The sequence below is a fragment of the Oncorhynchus mykiss genome, chromosome 1 (genome assembly GCF_057628025.1).
Source record: "Oncorhynchus mykiss isolate SJ-2025 chromosome 1, ASM5762802v1, whole genome shotgun sequence".
Taxonomy (NCBI): domain Eukaryota; kingdom Metazoa; phylum Chordata; class Actinopteri; order Salmoniformes; family Salmonidae; genus Oncorhynchus; species Oncorhynchus mykiss.
In genome coordinates this window covers 61,004,187-61,018,814 of record NC_143022.1, presented here as the reverse complement: position 1 = coordinate 61,018,814, position 14,628 = coordinate 61,004,187, and the positions used below count along the sequence as shown (strand labels likewise).

General features: G+C 42.8%; 1 protein-coding gene across 5 annotated transcripts in view; it reads right to left on the bottom strand.

The window, feature by feature from the left end:
• The window catches only part of wdr11 (WD repeat domain 11), a 134,973-nt gene that overhangs the window by 90,436 nt on the left and 29,909 nt on the right, over window positions 1–14,628 (bottom strand). For all 5 annotated transcript variants that reach the window (XR_016496138.1, XR_016496145.1, XM_021605791.3 and 2 more), the window contains 4 exons: window positions 13,229–13,397; window positions 6,036–6,135; window positions 2,683–2,893; window positions 2,498–2,598 (listed from right to left, as the gene is read on the bottom strand). Coding sequence is in view for 3 of the 5 variants with exons in the window: in XM_021605791.3 (XP_021461466.2) it covers window positions 2,498–2,598; window positions 2,683–2,893; window positions 6,036–6,135; window positions 13,229–13,397 (581 nt within the window). In the remaining 2 variants the exon portion in view is untranslated. The remainder of the gene's footprint in view (window positions 1–2,497; window positions 2,599–2,682; window positions 2,894–6,035; window positions 6,136–13,228; window positions 13,398–14,628) is intronic.

Genomic DNA, 14,628 nt, shown 5'->3' with positions numbered 1-14,628 from the left:
TGGTTTGTTTCTGGATTCTCCCTGGTAATTCAAGGCCATTTGAATATAACCTGGAGAGACTGGGGATGAGTCATTACAGGGGTTTAGTCCTTACATAGCTTCCCCTTTGTCTGACTGTACTATTAGGCTTAGACCATGTTGTTATTTCCTTCATATGGAGTGCTTTAGTTAGTCTCTGTCCCAAATGGCACCCTATCCCCTACATAGCACACTACATTTGACCAGAGCAATATGAGCCCTGGTCAAAAGTAGTGCGCTATATAGGGAATAGCCACGCCCCGAGTGAGGTCAGAGAGGACAAAACTGCCCTCTCTCTCTCAGAGTGCATTAAAGGTCAGGTAAAGAAATTAACATGAGAAGCGTTTATTCACGGGGTGAAGAAAATTAACTCACCTCAGGGACCAGAACATCGCCAGGCTGCAGCTGCGCGTGTAAAGTGGTTCGAACTCTGACTATCAACACGAGGTGAAGAGAGAAGAAAACTCCCCTCTCGGACAATCACTGGTACGGCTGATTAGCTGTCCTAAGTCAAATATCTAGAAAAGGGAATTTAAGTGGGACAATCCTCACTGGTACAGCTGATTAGATGTCCTAAGTCAAATGTCTAGAAAATGTAATTTAAGTGGGACAATCCTACTACTCATCAAACCATCCTATTGTACTACTCTTCTCAAATCACCGTAGTACGCTACTCTCATCATCTAATAGGAACCGTCGACACGGCTGGCTAGCCTATCTTCCAAGGAGCATCTTCCAGAGTGAACAACAGTACAAGACGGGAAAGGGGCGACCCCTTTCGGACAATCAGAGCCTTACAAGCATGCTGCTTAAAAGGCGAATCCATCACCCTTCCTAAGGAGGGCTGGTTCCGACAGAGATAAACGGCAAAGGAAGGCATTCACTCGTAATTACATTCATGATTTCTTACTCCAAATGGGCAGGGGTTCGTGATTAGTCGTGAGAATAGTTTCTAAAATGTATAGAAGATAAAGGTCTCTTTTTCACCCTCCCGCTCCAAGTCGTTGTGTAACAAGCCGCCATATGTTGTGTCAGTTCGCTAGGGACCTTTCTTAATGTATTAAGTGTGTATGTTATCCTGTGTTATTATTTAGTTAGCTAGCTAGTAAATAAATAATTAAACCACTTTGTGTAGTACTGAATCCTAAGGCTGGGGTTTTTGCAGAACCAAGGAGGTTATGACTGTTCAGAATGATATGATAAGAGGTTATGATTAATATGTTGACTGTTTTATAGATGTGACAGGTAAAGACTTTTAGAGTTTAATTCGGGAGATGGTAACTCAAAACAACCGCTCTTGTGGTGCCCCAAATTCCTAATGAGTTAATTGATTAATTTAAAATGAAGTCAAAAAAGTTAATTAGCTGATTTGGTAAATAACAGTCATCAGATTAATTAAATTAAAGTCACGACACCAATAAGAAACAATCATATCCATTTTCTGTTGCAAAGCATTTTAAAATGTTGCGTGCCCTAATGAACACGGCCCAGCTGTCAGCTTCCATCTGCAGCTGGGCTACTCTATTCAATAGGCTAAAAGGGGTGAAAGTGGGCCATTCCTCTGTTCTACCAACATCAATATATACAGTGTATACTTCAGACCACAAAACAAAACCAATGGCTCTCATACTCAACACTAACTGACGCACATTGAATCTCCCACCGCTCATCCACATGTACACACTAGTATTCTTTATTAGCTGCTTCATTATGTCTCAAATCTAAAGAGCACAACACAATGTCCGCATTTAGATGTCTACAAGCATAGCTAGTCAGAGGGAGGGAGAAAGTGATAGAGGGAGGGGAGTAAGAGAGAGGAGAGAGAGAGATGGAGAGAGCAACAGATAGAGATAAAGCAATAAATATAATAAGGACAGATGGATAGAAAGAGAGAAAGGAGAGATAAAAGTAACATCCACCCACAAGATCTCTTTTGCTGGGGTTTTCAGTGCGAGCAGTAGTCAGCGAGTCAGGGTTGATGAGAAACAAGAAATGACAGAAGGGGGAGAGATAATGGTCACCTCGGGGCTAAGAGTGCACACGGCTCAGGCAAACTGCAATGAAGGATGTCTAAAGGGCCCTGGCACACAGCCGGTGTTTGGATTCTTTATTGTTGGTCTTCTGAAAAGATTCTAAGACTTGCCTCATCTCGAAGTATTCGTTTTTCAAGAGAATTGAGAACGGTGATTGCTGCCTTGAACACACTATTGTACTGTGTACGCGATAAGATGATTTATAAGTCATAGATTAGAAGCATGACCTGAATGTATTGATTTGATTTCTGTGTTGAGTGAATACAAGAGCCCAGCCATGTGTTGTGCTCATTAGGCACAAAAAGAAAGGAAATGGTCCAAAACAGGAAGATTCTATCTGAACTTGTCCAATAAGAAATGCTCATTTTCAATTACAAAACAGTTTTCTATGGTTTGTCCTAATGAACATGCCCCAGGTGTGTCTAGTTGAGATGAGATATGCGTACCGATCATGGTGTTAAGAGACAGGTCCTGAATCTTCTTCTGGTTCTGACCCAGTGGTGAACCACAGAATGCCACAGGAGCGTAGAGGGGGGACAAACCCGAGCTGAGGGAGGAAGGGAATCATTATAACTAAACAAAACATGTTCAAAGAGTGTGTGTATGTATGTATGTATGTATGTATACACACCTAGGGTTGACCGTAGGCTTGGACACGTGGGCTTTGAGCTCCCACAGCATGACACGGCCGTCGCTGACCGTCAGGGCGGCGTTGTTCTCATTGACCGGACAGATGACCATGCGGTAAGGTCGCACGGTCTTGGTGACCCTGATGGCATCACACTGGGAACGCAGGTCATACACCAGCTCCTGGACACTCTGCTCTGGATCTGACGCAGCTACTACACACACACACACACACACATTATGAGACGGAGAGTGCAGGAGGGAGAAGGAGAGAGAAAGAAAGAAATTGGGGGGAGAAAGATAATGCAATTGACTCCCAGCTTTCAGGGTCATCAACATTTCTCATTGACAGAGAATAAAAAGAATGTGAAAATATATAGTCCATTGACGTGCAAGAGTTTTGGGTTATTTACTGCAGTCTAGACTGCTAGATGGATGAATGGAGGAGTGATTGACAGATGGACAGCTTTGAGGAAAAGATTATGATTATTAGAAAGCAAATTACGGACTCTTCTTTAAATCTGCGTATTCCTTCAAAGCTCAGTTGTCCTGAGTCTGCACAACTCTGCCAGGACCTAGGATCAAGAGAGAGAGACGCTCAAGTGTTTTAGTACTATATCTCTTGGCACAATGATGAAAATCATCATGGCCTCTAAACCTTCAAGCTGCATACTGGACCCTATTCCAACTAAACTACTGAAAGAGCTGCTTCCTGTGCATGGCCCTCCTATGTTGAACATAATAAACGGCTCTCTATCCACCGGATGTGTACCAAACTCACTTAAAGTGGCAGTAATAAAGCCTCTCTTGAAAAAGCCAAACCTTGAACCAGAAAATATTTTTAAAAACTAATCGGCCTATATCGAATCTTCCATTCCTCTCAAAAATTTGAGAAAAGTCTGTTGCGCAGCAACTCACTGCCTTCCTGAAGACAAACAATGTATACGAAATGCTTCAGTCTGGTTTTAGACCCCATCATAGCACTGAGACGGCACTTGTGAAGGTGGTAAATTACATTTTAATGGCTGCATCTGCATCTGTCCTCGTGCTCCTAGACCTTAGTGCTGCTTTTGATACCATCGATCACCACATTCTTTTGGAGAGGATGGAAACCCAAATTGGTCTACACGGACAAGTTCTGGCCTGGTTTAGATCTTATCTGTCGGAAAGATATCAGTTTGTCTCTGAATGGTTTGTCCTCTGACAAATCAACTGTAAATTTCGGTGTTCCTCAAGGTTCCGTTTTAGGACCACTATTGTTTTCACTATATATTTTACCTCTTGGGGATGTTATTCAAAAACATAATGTTAACTTTCACTGCTATGCGGATGACACACAGCTGTACATTTCAATGAAACATGGTGAAGCCCCAAAATTGTCCTTGCTAGAAGCATGTGTTTCAGACATAAGGAAGTGGATGGCTGCAAACTTTCTACTTTTAAACTCAGACAAAACAGAGATGCTTGTTCTAGGTCCCAAGAAACAAAGAGATCTTCTGTTGAATCTGACAATTAATCTTAATGGTTGTACAGTCGTCTCAAATAAAACTGTGAAGGACCTCGGCGTTACTCTGGACCCTGATCTCTCTTTAGAAGAACATATCAAGACCATTTCAAGGACAGCTTTTTTCCATCTACGTAACATCGCAAAAATCAGAAACTTTCTGTTCAAAAATTATGCAGAAAAATTAATCCAGGCTTTTGTCACTTCTAGGTTAGACTACTGCAATGCTCTACTTTCCGGCTACCCGGATAAAGCACTAAAAAAACTTCAGTTAGAGCTAAATACGGCTGCTAGAATCCTGACTAGAACCAAAAAATTTGATCATATCACTCCAGTGCTAGCCTCTCTACACTGGCTTCCTGTCAAAGCAATGGCTGATTTCAAGGTTTTACTGCTAACCTACAAAGCATTACATGGGCTTGCTCCTACCTATCTCTCTGATTTGGTCCTGCCGTACATACCTACACGTACGCTACGGTCACAAGACGCAGGCCTCCTAATTGTCCCTAGAATTTCTAAGCAAACAGCTGGAGGCAGGGCTTTCTCCTAAGAGCTCCATTTTTATGGAACGGTCTTCCTACCCATGTCAGAGACGCAAACTCGGTCTCAACCTTTAAGTCTTTACTGAAGACTCATCTCTTCAGTGGGTCATATGATTGAGTGTAGTCTGGCCCAGGAGTGGGAAGGTGAACGGAAAGGCTCTGGAGCAACGAACCGCCCTTGCTGTCTCTGCCTGGCCGGTTCCCCTCTTTCCACTGGGATTCTCTGCCTCTAACCCTATTACAGGGGCTGAGTCACTGGCATACTGGGGCTCTCTCATGCCGTCCCTGGAGGGGGTGCGTCACCTGAGTGGGTTGATTCACTGTGGGTTGATTACCCCCCCCCCCTTGGGTTGTGCCGTGGCGGAGGTCTTTGTGGACTATACTCAGCCTTGTCTCAGGATGGTAAGTTGGTGGTTGAAGATATCCCTCTAGTGGTGTGGGGGCTGTGCTTTGGCAAAGTGGGTGGGGTTATATCCTTCCTGTTTGGCCCTGTCCGGGGGTGTCCTCAGATGGGGCCACAGTGTCTCCTGACCCCTTCTGTCTCAGCCTCCAGCATTTATGCTGCAGTAGTTTATGTGTCGGGGGGCTAGGGTCAGTTTGTAATAATCGGTGTCCTGTGTGTCCTGTGTGAATCTAAGTGTGCGTTCTCTAATTCTCTCCTTCTCTCTTTCTTTCTCTCTCTCGGAGGACCTGAGCCCTAGGAACATGCCCCAGGACTACCTGACATGATGACTCCTTGCTGTCCCCAGTCCACCTGGCCGTGCTGCTGCACCAGTTTCAACTGACCTGAGCCCTAGGACCATGCCCCAGGACTACCTGACATGATGACTCCTTGCTGTCCCCAGTCCACCTGGCCGTGCTGCTGCTCCAGTTTCAACTGTTCTGCCTTATTATTATTCGACCATGCTGGTCATTTATGAACATTTGAACATCTTGGCCATGTTCTGTTATAATCTCCACCCGGCACAGCCAGAAGAGGACTGGCCACCCCACATAGCCTGGTTCCTCTCTAGGTTTCTTCCTAGGTTTTGGCCTTTCTAGGGAGTTTTTCCTAGCCACTGTGCTTCTACACCTGCTTTGCTTGCTGTTTGGGGTTTTAGGCTGGGTTTCTGTACAGCACTTTGAGATATCAGCTGATGTACGAAGGGCTATATAAATACATTTGATTTGATGGACAGAGAGTGTGAGAGTAGATTAGTTCTTTTTGAGAGAAGATGGATGAATGGAACGAATGAGTGACAGAGATAGAGGAGTTCTTGTTTTTGAGAGAAGATTGACTGACTGTGTGAGTGACAGTAGAGGGGTGCTTGCCTGATTCGTCGGGTGCAGTTGTGGAGCGACACACCCTCAGAGTGATGCAGCCGTTCTCGTGGAGACAGAAGAGAGCGTCTCTTTGGGCACAGGGGATCACCTGGATAAAGGAAGTAGAACAGAGAATGATGTGATTGGGTGAAAATATCCCCCAATCCCAAACTAGCCCATAGCCTCAAGCAACTCGCTTGGAAGTCCCTCTGTTATCACTATCAGAGGGTGACGACAAGAGCGGTGAAGGGATAATATAATATGCCATCAAGCAGATACTTTTAACCAAAGCAACTTAGTCATGTGTGCGTGATTGTTTTTATATGGGTGCTCCCAGCGGTAATCCAACCCATGCTCATGACGTTGCAAGTGACATGCTCTACCAACTTAGCCACAGAGGGATCAATAAGCTTGGTCGAAGTGGCTATCAGAGGGTCTCATTATCCCCTACGAACTAGATGATTTCACCCCCTTAGCTTTGGGACATCACTACATATGGAAGAGATGCGTTTTAATGCACAAACGGAGGGCCGGGGGGAAGTGGAAGAGAAAAGGGATTGGTTGGGGATTCAGCATATTGTGTCTTTATTGGAGTATGACTGGGTAAGTGTGAATGTGTAACTATCTCTAATGACAGTGTGGTTGTGCATCTGTGTGTGTGTGTGTGTGTGTGTGTCTTAGTGTGTGTCCCTGGCTCCCTATACTCTACCACAGTCCAGGCTGGACTCAGAGCCTTCTTCGCTGCAGCTGTATCATCACTCATGCAAATTGGCTGTGACAAGTGCTTTACAACACTTAGCGAGAACCCTGCAACTGATGGACAGAGCCTCAAAGGCTGAGTAAGGGCTGCTCCTCTACTACTGCCCTGTGACTTGGGCTAGGCTGCTGTACTGAAATGTGTACAGTGTAGGCTACACACTTCTGAAGCCAAACAGACGGACATACAGTACCAGTCAGAAGTTTGGACACACCTAGTAATTCAAGGGTTTTTCTCTATTTTTACGATTTTCTGAAGTGAAGAAAACTAAACTATGAAATAACGCATATGGAATCATATAGTAACCAACAACAAAAAAGTGTTAAATCAAAAGATTTTTTACATTTTAGTTTCTTCAAAGTAGCCACCCTTTCTTTGCCTTGATGACAGCTTTGCATACTCTTGGCATTCTCTCAACCAGCTTAACCTAGAATGATTTTCCAACAGTTGTGAAGGAGTTCCATCATTTGCTGAGCACTTGTCGGCTGCTTTCGTTCATTCTGCAATCCAACTCATCCAAAACCATTTCAAATGGGTTGAGGATGGGTGATTGTGGAAGCCAGGTCATCTGATGCAGCACTCAATCACTCCCCTTCTTGGTCAAAATGGACATAACACAGCCTGGAGGTGTGTTGGGTCATTGTCCTGTTGAAAAACAAATGATAGTCCAACTAAGCCCAAACCAGATGGGATGGAGTGTCACTGCAGAATGCTGTGGTAGCCATGCTGGTTAAGTGTGCCTTGAACTATAAATAAATCACAGAAAGTGACACCAGCAAAGCACCCCACCCCTCTTCCTCCATGCTTCACAGTGGGAACCACACAAGTAAATATCATCCGTTCACCTACTCTGCGTCTCACAAAGACACAGCAATTGGAAATCAAAAATCTAAAAATTGGACTCATCAGACCAAAATAAAGATTTCAACTGGTCTAATGTCCATTGCTTGTGTTTCTTGGCCCAAGCAAGTCTTATTTGCGTCATTTAGTAGTAGTTTCACGCAGTCTACTCTGAAAAGCTAAATGTTGAGATTACTGATGTTACTTGAACTCTGAAGCAATTATTTGGGAAGCCATTTCTGAGGCTGGTAACTCTAATGAACTTATCCTCTGCAGCAGAGGTAACTCTGGGTCTTCCTTTCCTGTGTCTGTCCTCATGAGAGCCAGTTTCATCATAGCGTTTGATGATTTTTGCGACTACACTTGAAGAAACTTTAAAAGTTATTCAAATTGTCCGGATTGACTGACCTTCATGTCTAAAAGTAATGATGGACTGTCATTTATCTTTGCTTATTTGAGCTATTCTTACCATAATATGGACTTTTATTTTAACAAATAGGGCTATCTTCTGTATACCATCTTGTCACAACACAACTGATTGGCTCAAATGCATGAACTTCTTCAGGTTCGGGAAGTCCCCTGCGAGACGGTTGAGCTAACGTAGGCTAATGCGATTAGCATGAGGTTGTAACTAACAAGAACATTTCCCAGGACATAGACATATCTGATAATGGCAGAAAGCTTAAATTCATGTTAATCTAACTGCACTGTCCAATTTATAGTAGCTATTACAGTGAAATAATACCATGCTATTGTTTGAGGAGAGTGCAGTTTTGTTACATGAAAAGTTATTAATAAACAAATTAGGCACATTTGGGCAGTATTGATACAACATTTTGAACAAAAATGCTATTGTTCATTGGATCAGTCTCAAACTTTGGAGTTGGTCCCCCTTTGCTGCTATAAAAGCCACCACCAGATGTTGGACCGTAAGCACAAGAATGTCATTGTATGCTGTAGCGCTAAGATTCTCTTCACTGGAACTGAGGGGCCTAGCCGAAACCATGAAAAACAGCCCCAGACCGATATTCCACATCCAACTAACTTTACAGTTGGCACTATGCAAATCGGGCAGGTAGCGTTCTCCCCGCATCCGCCAAACCCAGATTCGTCCATCGAACTGCCAGATGGTGAAGCGTGATTAAATCACTCCAAAGAAGGCTGCAGTAGATATCTCAGATGGGGGGGGTGTGAGACCTAAGAAGGTTTAATAAATATGCATCAACCAGTGGGTCTTGCGACGGGTATACAGAGATGACCAGTTTACAGAGTAGTATAGAGTGCAGTGATGTGTCTTATAAGGAGCATTGGTGGAAAAGCTGATGGCCGAATGCTAAAGAACATCTAGCCGCTCGAGAGCACCCTTACCTGCCGATCTCGAAGTTATGTCTCCGTAATCTATCATGGGTAGGGTGGTTACCTGAATCAGGGTTAGTTTGGCAGCTGGGATGAAAGAGGAGCGATTACGATAGAGGAAACCAAGTCTAGATTTAACCTTAGCCTGCATCTTTGATATGTGCTGAGAGAAGGACACTGTACCATCTACCCATACTCCCAAGTACTTGTATAAGGTGACTACCTCAAGATCCACATCCTCCGGTAGGAGGGGCACTCTTAACAGACCTTTGTTGGAGGTGTTCAGAACCACGTTAAAGGCAAAGAAAGCTTGTTGGACACTAAGAAATCAGAGGGGCCAGCTGAGTATAAGACTGCATATAAATGGATGAGAGAGATTCCTACTGCTTGAGCAGTGTTGTTGATGTACATTGAGAAGAGTGGGATCAAGCCTTGGGGTACTGCCTTGCTGTCAGGCAGTGGCTGAGACAGCAGATGTCCTGACTTTATACACTTATACAGTCTGCAAATAAGAAAACAACGGCCACGAACGATGAGTTTACAATACCGCGTTGGTAATAAAGCATTATTTGTTTGAATACAAATTCTGGGGTAGCTTTAGCTTGGTACCTAGCTAGCACCATTACAACCAGCCTGAAAACAATGACCAGTAGAAACTGCAGTCATTTTCACTATTCTTAGCAATGATTTAGGAATCCTTGTTAGTAAGTATTAGCTAGATTGCCACTTGTTGTTTGCCTATTGAAATTTAACTTCAGTTCATGAAAATAAATAGCTAGCCAGCTACTTAACCCGGTTGCCCAAAGCTAACATTATAAGCAGCCAGCTAGCTTCATCTGGCTAGTGAGGCTCGACCTGACCGGGTTATGTATTGTGAAGCTAGCCACAATAAGGATTAGGCACAATAATGGAATTTGCAGTTTGCCTTCAAAATAAAACTACCTCTTTGAAAGTGATGCAGAAGGTTACAATTGGTGGAATTATGCCATATTTAGACTAGATAATGTTAAACAATGTTGGAATGTGAAGCAATGAAATGGGGTATCAGCCTACTCTGTGATACCCACAGAACACAACTGTATAGAGTGTATGCAAATATTAGGCGTTATAGCTCTTATCGCAGGACTGTGACTGTGTGAAATCAACTCCCCAGTCAGCCTATTGTGTGTATTGACAATCATATTGCACTGTACAGCTTTACCTAAGGATTGGGGATCAATGAAATTGGCCAACAGTCTTCTCAATACCCAATATATGGTTTCCCCAAAGCCCACCTCCGAGTTATGAGACTCCAAAACATCCACGCAGTATTGTTCTTCCCCAAGAATAGTGTTCAATACACATGTTGACAATCAATGTGGCTCAATTCACAGTTATTTCAGAGTCCCGCAATAAGAGCTATGATGCTAATGTTCTCTGGGTGTCATCGAGTAGACTGATACCTATGGATTGTGTATCAATGACATGGGGTAAGGCTGTACAGTGAAATAAGTATGCCCCCAATGCAATTCTAAAGTATAATACATCCAGTGTGATTTCAACAGATTGTCAAATTAACAAATGATTGTCTTTTGGTGATTTTATATAACAACATTTATAAACAACGTTTACCATGATCTATTCAATTATGGCATAATTCTACTATTTGTATTAATTTGCATCACTGTCAATGACATACTTTAATTTTGAAGGCGTTAGGTTCTTAAAATTCAGAAGAAACAACCCACAGACACAAGAGAAGCTTTAACCAAGTTTAATTCTGCCCAAAGGTTATGTACAGGTGTAATTCAGACAACCCAACATTTGTCCCATCCAGATATGTATATCCCACTTAAGACACTCCACTCCCTCTCTCCAATCCTTAGTTTATGCCCCATCAGGAAGAAGGTAACCAGATACTACGCTGATTGCTCCCTTACTGACCTCACCCCTCATTTCCTGACCTCAACCCCTCCTTCACCTAATCCACAGATAACCATCTGTCTTCCCTATATTAACACGTCGCTCTCCTCTCCTTCATCAAACACATTCTACAGAGAACCCTTAACTTTCTCCTTTGAGTCTATGCTTCTTCTCTATCATATATTTAATATCTCAATGTTCAAAATGTCGAACCCAACAAAGGCTAACCGCAAAGTCCACTATTGTGGCGAATCCTTATTGTGGCTAGCTTTACATAGATGGGTCCGACCACCATTAATCAAATAAGAACTGTCTTATAAATTAGGGTGATTTTAGATGACACCCAGATATAAAGTTAGCAAGCTAACGAGAGCTACTGAAACAGATGTCGTTTTGCTATGTTTGAGGAAAAACATTGTTTGCATCCATGAGCTAGCTAGCTTTTTTTTTTTTTTAATGACCAGCACTGCGAGACAACTTTACAAGCATCATAGCATTTGAATCGATGAATCGTTGTGACATATGAAATACGAGTAAGTGTAATCAAGGTGTAAGTGCACTGGTGCACTGACTGACTGACAGTTGAACTTGGTGAGGAAGGATGTTTTAAGCCTACCAGTGTTACTCCTTTAAAATCGAACAATATAATGCTTATCCTTATATATTTTTTAAAAATACTATAATCAAAAAGGCAAGTAAGTATGCCTATATCTGTATCACAGTAGTAGCCTATCTGACAAGGATAAATAAATGTATGTGGTGTCGGGAACATTCAACCGGCATATCTCCATCTTTCTTTCGGTGTCTCTCTAGGCCTAAGCTTCTCTTCATGAATATTTCCTACAGTGGACGCCTGATCCTAACATGCATGCAATACCCTGATACATTTGCGGCTAAATCTCTGACAGCACCAACAACTATTTTTAGCAAAATAAAAACAGACTGCAACATTTTTAACATGCACATCGAAACACAACCAATCATTTTTTGTAACAGGAAGTTTTACAGGACACATAACTGTGGATCATTTGGCCAACGTCACTCCTTTATTGATGGTGCTGGCAGCACCCAGATGGAAGTCTCTTTCACTCATTAGTTCTACTCTCGGATCTGAATGGATCTCTCAGATCCGAATCGGCACAGGTCTGTTCGGGTCTGTTTTTTCAACGGGCCTTTTCGGAATGGTGCGACTGTCCTCGGGTCCATTCGGGACGAGTCTCCATTTTATGGGTGGGGGTTGGTTTACGCATAGCAGGTCCAACTCTGTGTTGTGTGTGCATGCATGAGTACAGTGCCTATAGAAAGTATTAATACTCCTAGACTTACTCTATATTCTGTTGCGTTAAAGCCTAAATTGAGTCATCTTGGGTGTCTTTATCAGCTTTGCACATCTGGATTTGAGGATTTTCTTCCTTGCAGATTTTCTCAAGCTCTGTTAAATTAGATGGAGAGTGGCTGGGCCTCTCAGGGACTTTCACATTCTTGTTCTGAAGTCATTTCAGCATTGCTTTGGCTGTATGCTTGGGGTCATTGTCCTGCTGGTACATAAATATTTGCCTCAACTTAGGGTCATTTACACTCTGAAGCAGATTCATTTTGTGGGGGTGCTTTGCTGCAGGAGGGACTGGTGCACTTCACAAAATAGATGACGATGGAAAATTATGTGGATGTATTGAAGCAACATCTCAAGACATCAGTCAGGAAGTTAAAGCTTGGTCGCAAATGGACAATGACCCCAAGCATACTTCCAAAGTTGTGGAAAAATAGCGTAAGGCCAGCAAAGTCAAGGTATTGGAGTGGCCATCACAAAGCCCTGACCTCAATCCTATAGAAAATGTGTGGGCAGAACTGAAAAAGTGTGTGCGAGCTAGGAGACCTACACAACTGACTCAGTTACACCAGCTCCGTCAGGAGGAATGAGACAAAATTCACCCAACTTATTGTGGGAAGCTTGTGGAAGGCAATCCGAAACATTTGTCCAAAGTTAAACAATTGAAAGGCAATGCTACCAAATAATAATTGAGTGTATGTAAACTTGTGACGCACTGGGAGTGTGATGAAAGAAATAAAAGCTGAAATAAAATAATTCTATACTATTATTCTGACATTTCACATTCTTAAAATAAAGTGATGATCCTATCTGACCAAAGACAGGGAATTTTTACTCTGAATAAATGTCAGGAATTGTGAAAAACTGAGTTTAAATGTATCTGGCTAAGGTGTATGTAAACTTCCGACTTCAACTGTAAAGTACCATACAAAACTATAAAACACTGATTGCACAGGGGTTTAATTGAGGTGAGGGTAAGTTGAGGTGAGACTGAAGAGTGTGTGTGTTGCATCCCACCTGAATGAAGGGAACCCCGGAGCGTTCAATGGCCACCACACCCACGGTCTGGCTGACCTCAAGGTCCAGGATGAGGATCTCTCTGGGGTAGAGCAGCAGCATGTGGTTCCTCTTGGAGGGCAGGTAGGACAGCTGCAGGCAGTCTGCATTCAGGGTCACAGCCTCCGCTCTGACGAGAGGAACACACCCATAGAAATATAATTAACTTCCCGATTTTAATTCCTGGAATGGGTACATTCAATATGGCTGCCTATCCGCTCATCATGGAACAGTGACTTGAATAGGAATGTACCTTCCATTAATTATGTTTTCATGAAACACAACAGTCGTTACCTTGACTGACTAACTTTAAACCAGCAGGTGTTACGCTGTCTGATGATGCAGTTTTTGACCAACTCAGTGGCATTGCGGTTTGAGTGCCCACCCTGTGATAGAAAGGTCGGGGGTTTGATCCCTGGTCGAAACATAAGACTTAAAAAAAGATTTGAAAATAAAATCAGACCCCCTCTGCTTGGCACTAAGAAGATGAATTGGGGGTAAAGGCCCTGCAATAGATGAGTGTCCTGTTCAATGTCCAGGGGGTGTGCTTGCCCTATGGCCCGTTCTGGCTGGGAAAAAGCTACTTACTTACTGGTGGAGTATAATGCATTGCCAGAATTGTTATGGACATGTTCTCCTTTAGTTATAGCATCTTAGCGTCATCTCACAATGACACGCTGAATTTACCTGCTAATTGTATTCATCCACTGAAAAATTGCCACACACTGTAGAAGTACATACAATACTAGTCAAAAGTTGACACACTTACTCAATCAAGGGTTCTTCTTTATTTTTACTATTTTCTACATTGTATAATAAGTGAAGACATCAAAACTATGAAATAACAGATATGGAATCACGTTGTAAACAAAAAAAACAAATCAAAATAGATTTTATATTTGTGATTCAAAGTTGCCACCCTTTGCCTTGATGACAGCTTTGAACACTCTTGGCATTCTGTCAACCAGCTTCACCTGGAATGCTTTTCCAGCAGTCTTGAGTTCCCACATATGCTGAGCACTTCTTGGCTGCTTTTCCTTCAATCTGCAAAATGATAGTCCCACCAAGCGCAAACCAGACGGGATGGCGTATTGCTGCAGAATGCTTTGGTAGCCATGCTGGTTAAGTGTGCTTTGAATTCAAAATAAAATCACAGACAGTGTCACCCACACACCTCCTTCTCCATACTTCATGGTTGAAACCACACATGCGGAGATTATCCGTTCACCTACTCTGAGTTTCACAAAGACACAGCGGTTGGAACCAAAAATCTCAAATTTAGACTCATTAGACAAGACCAAAAGACAGATTTCCAATGGTCTAACGTCCATTGCCCGTGTTTCTTGACCCAAGCAAGTCTC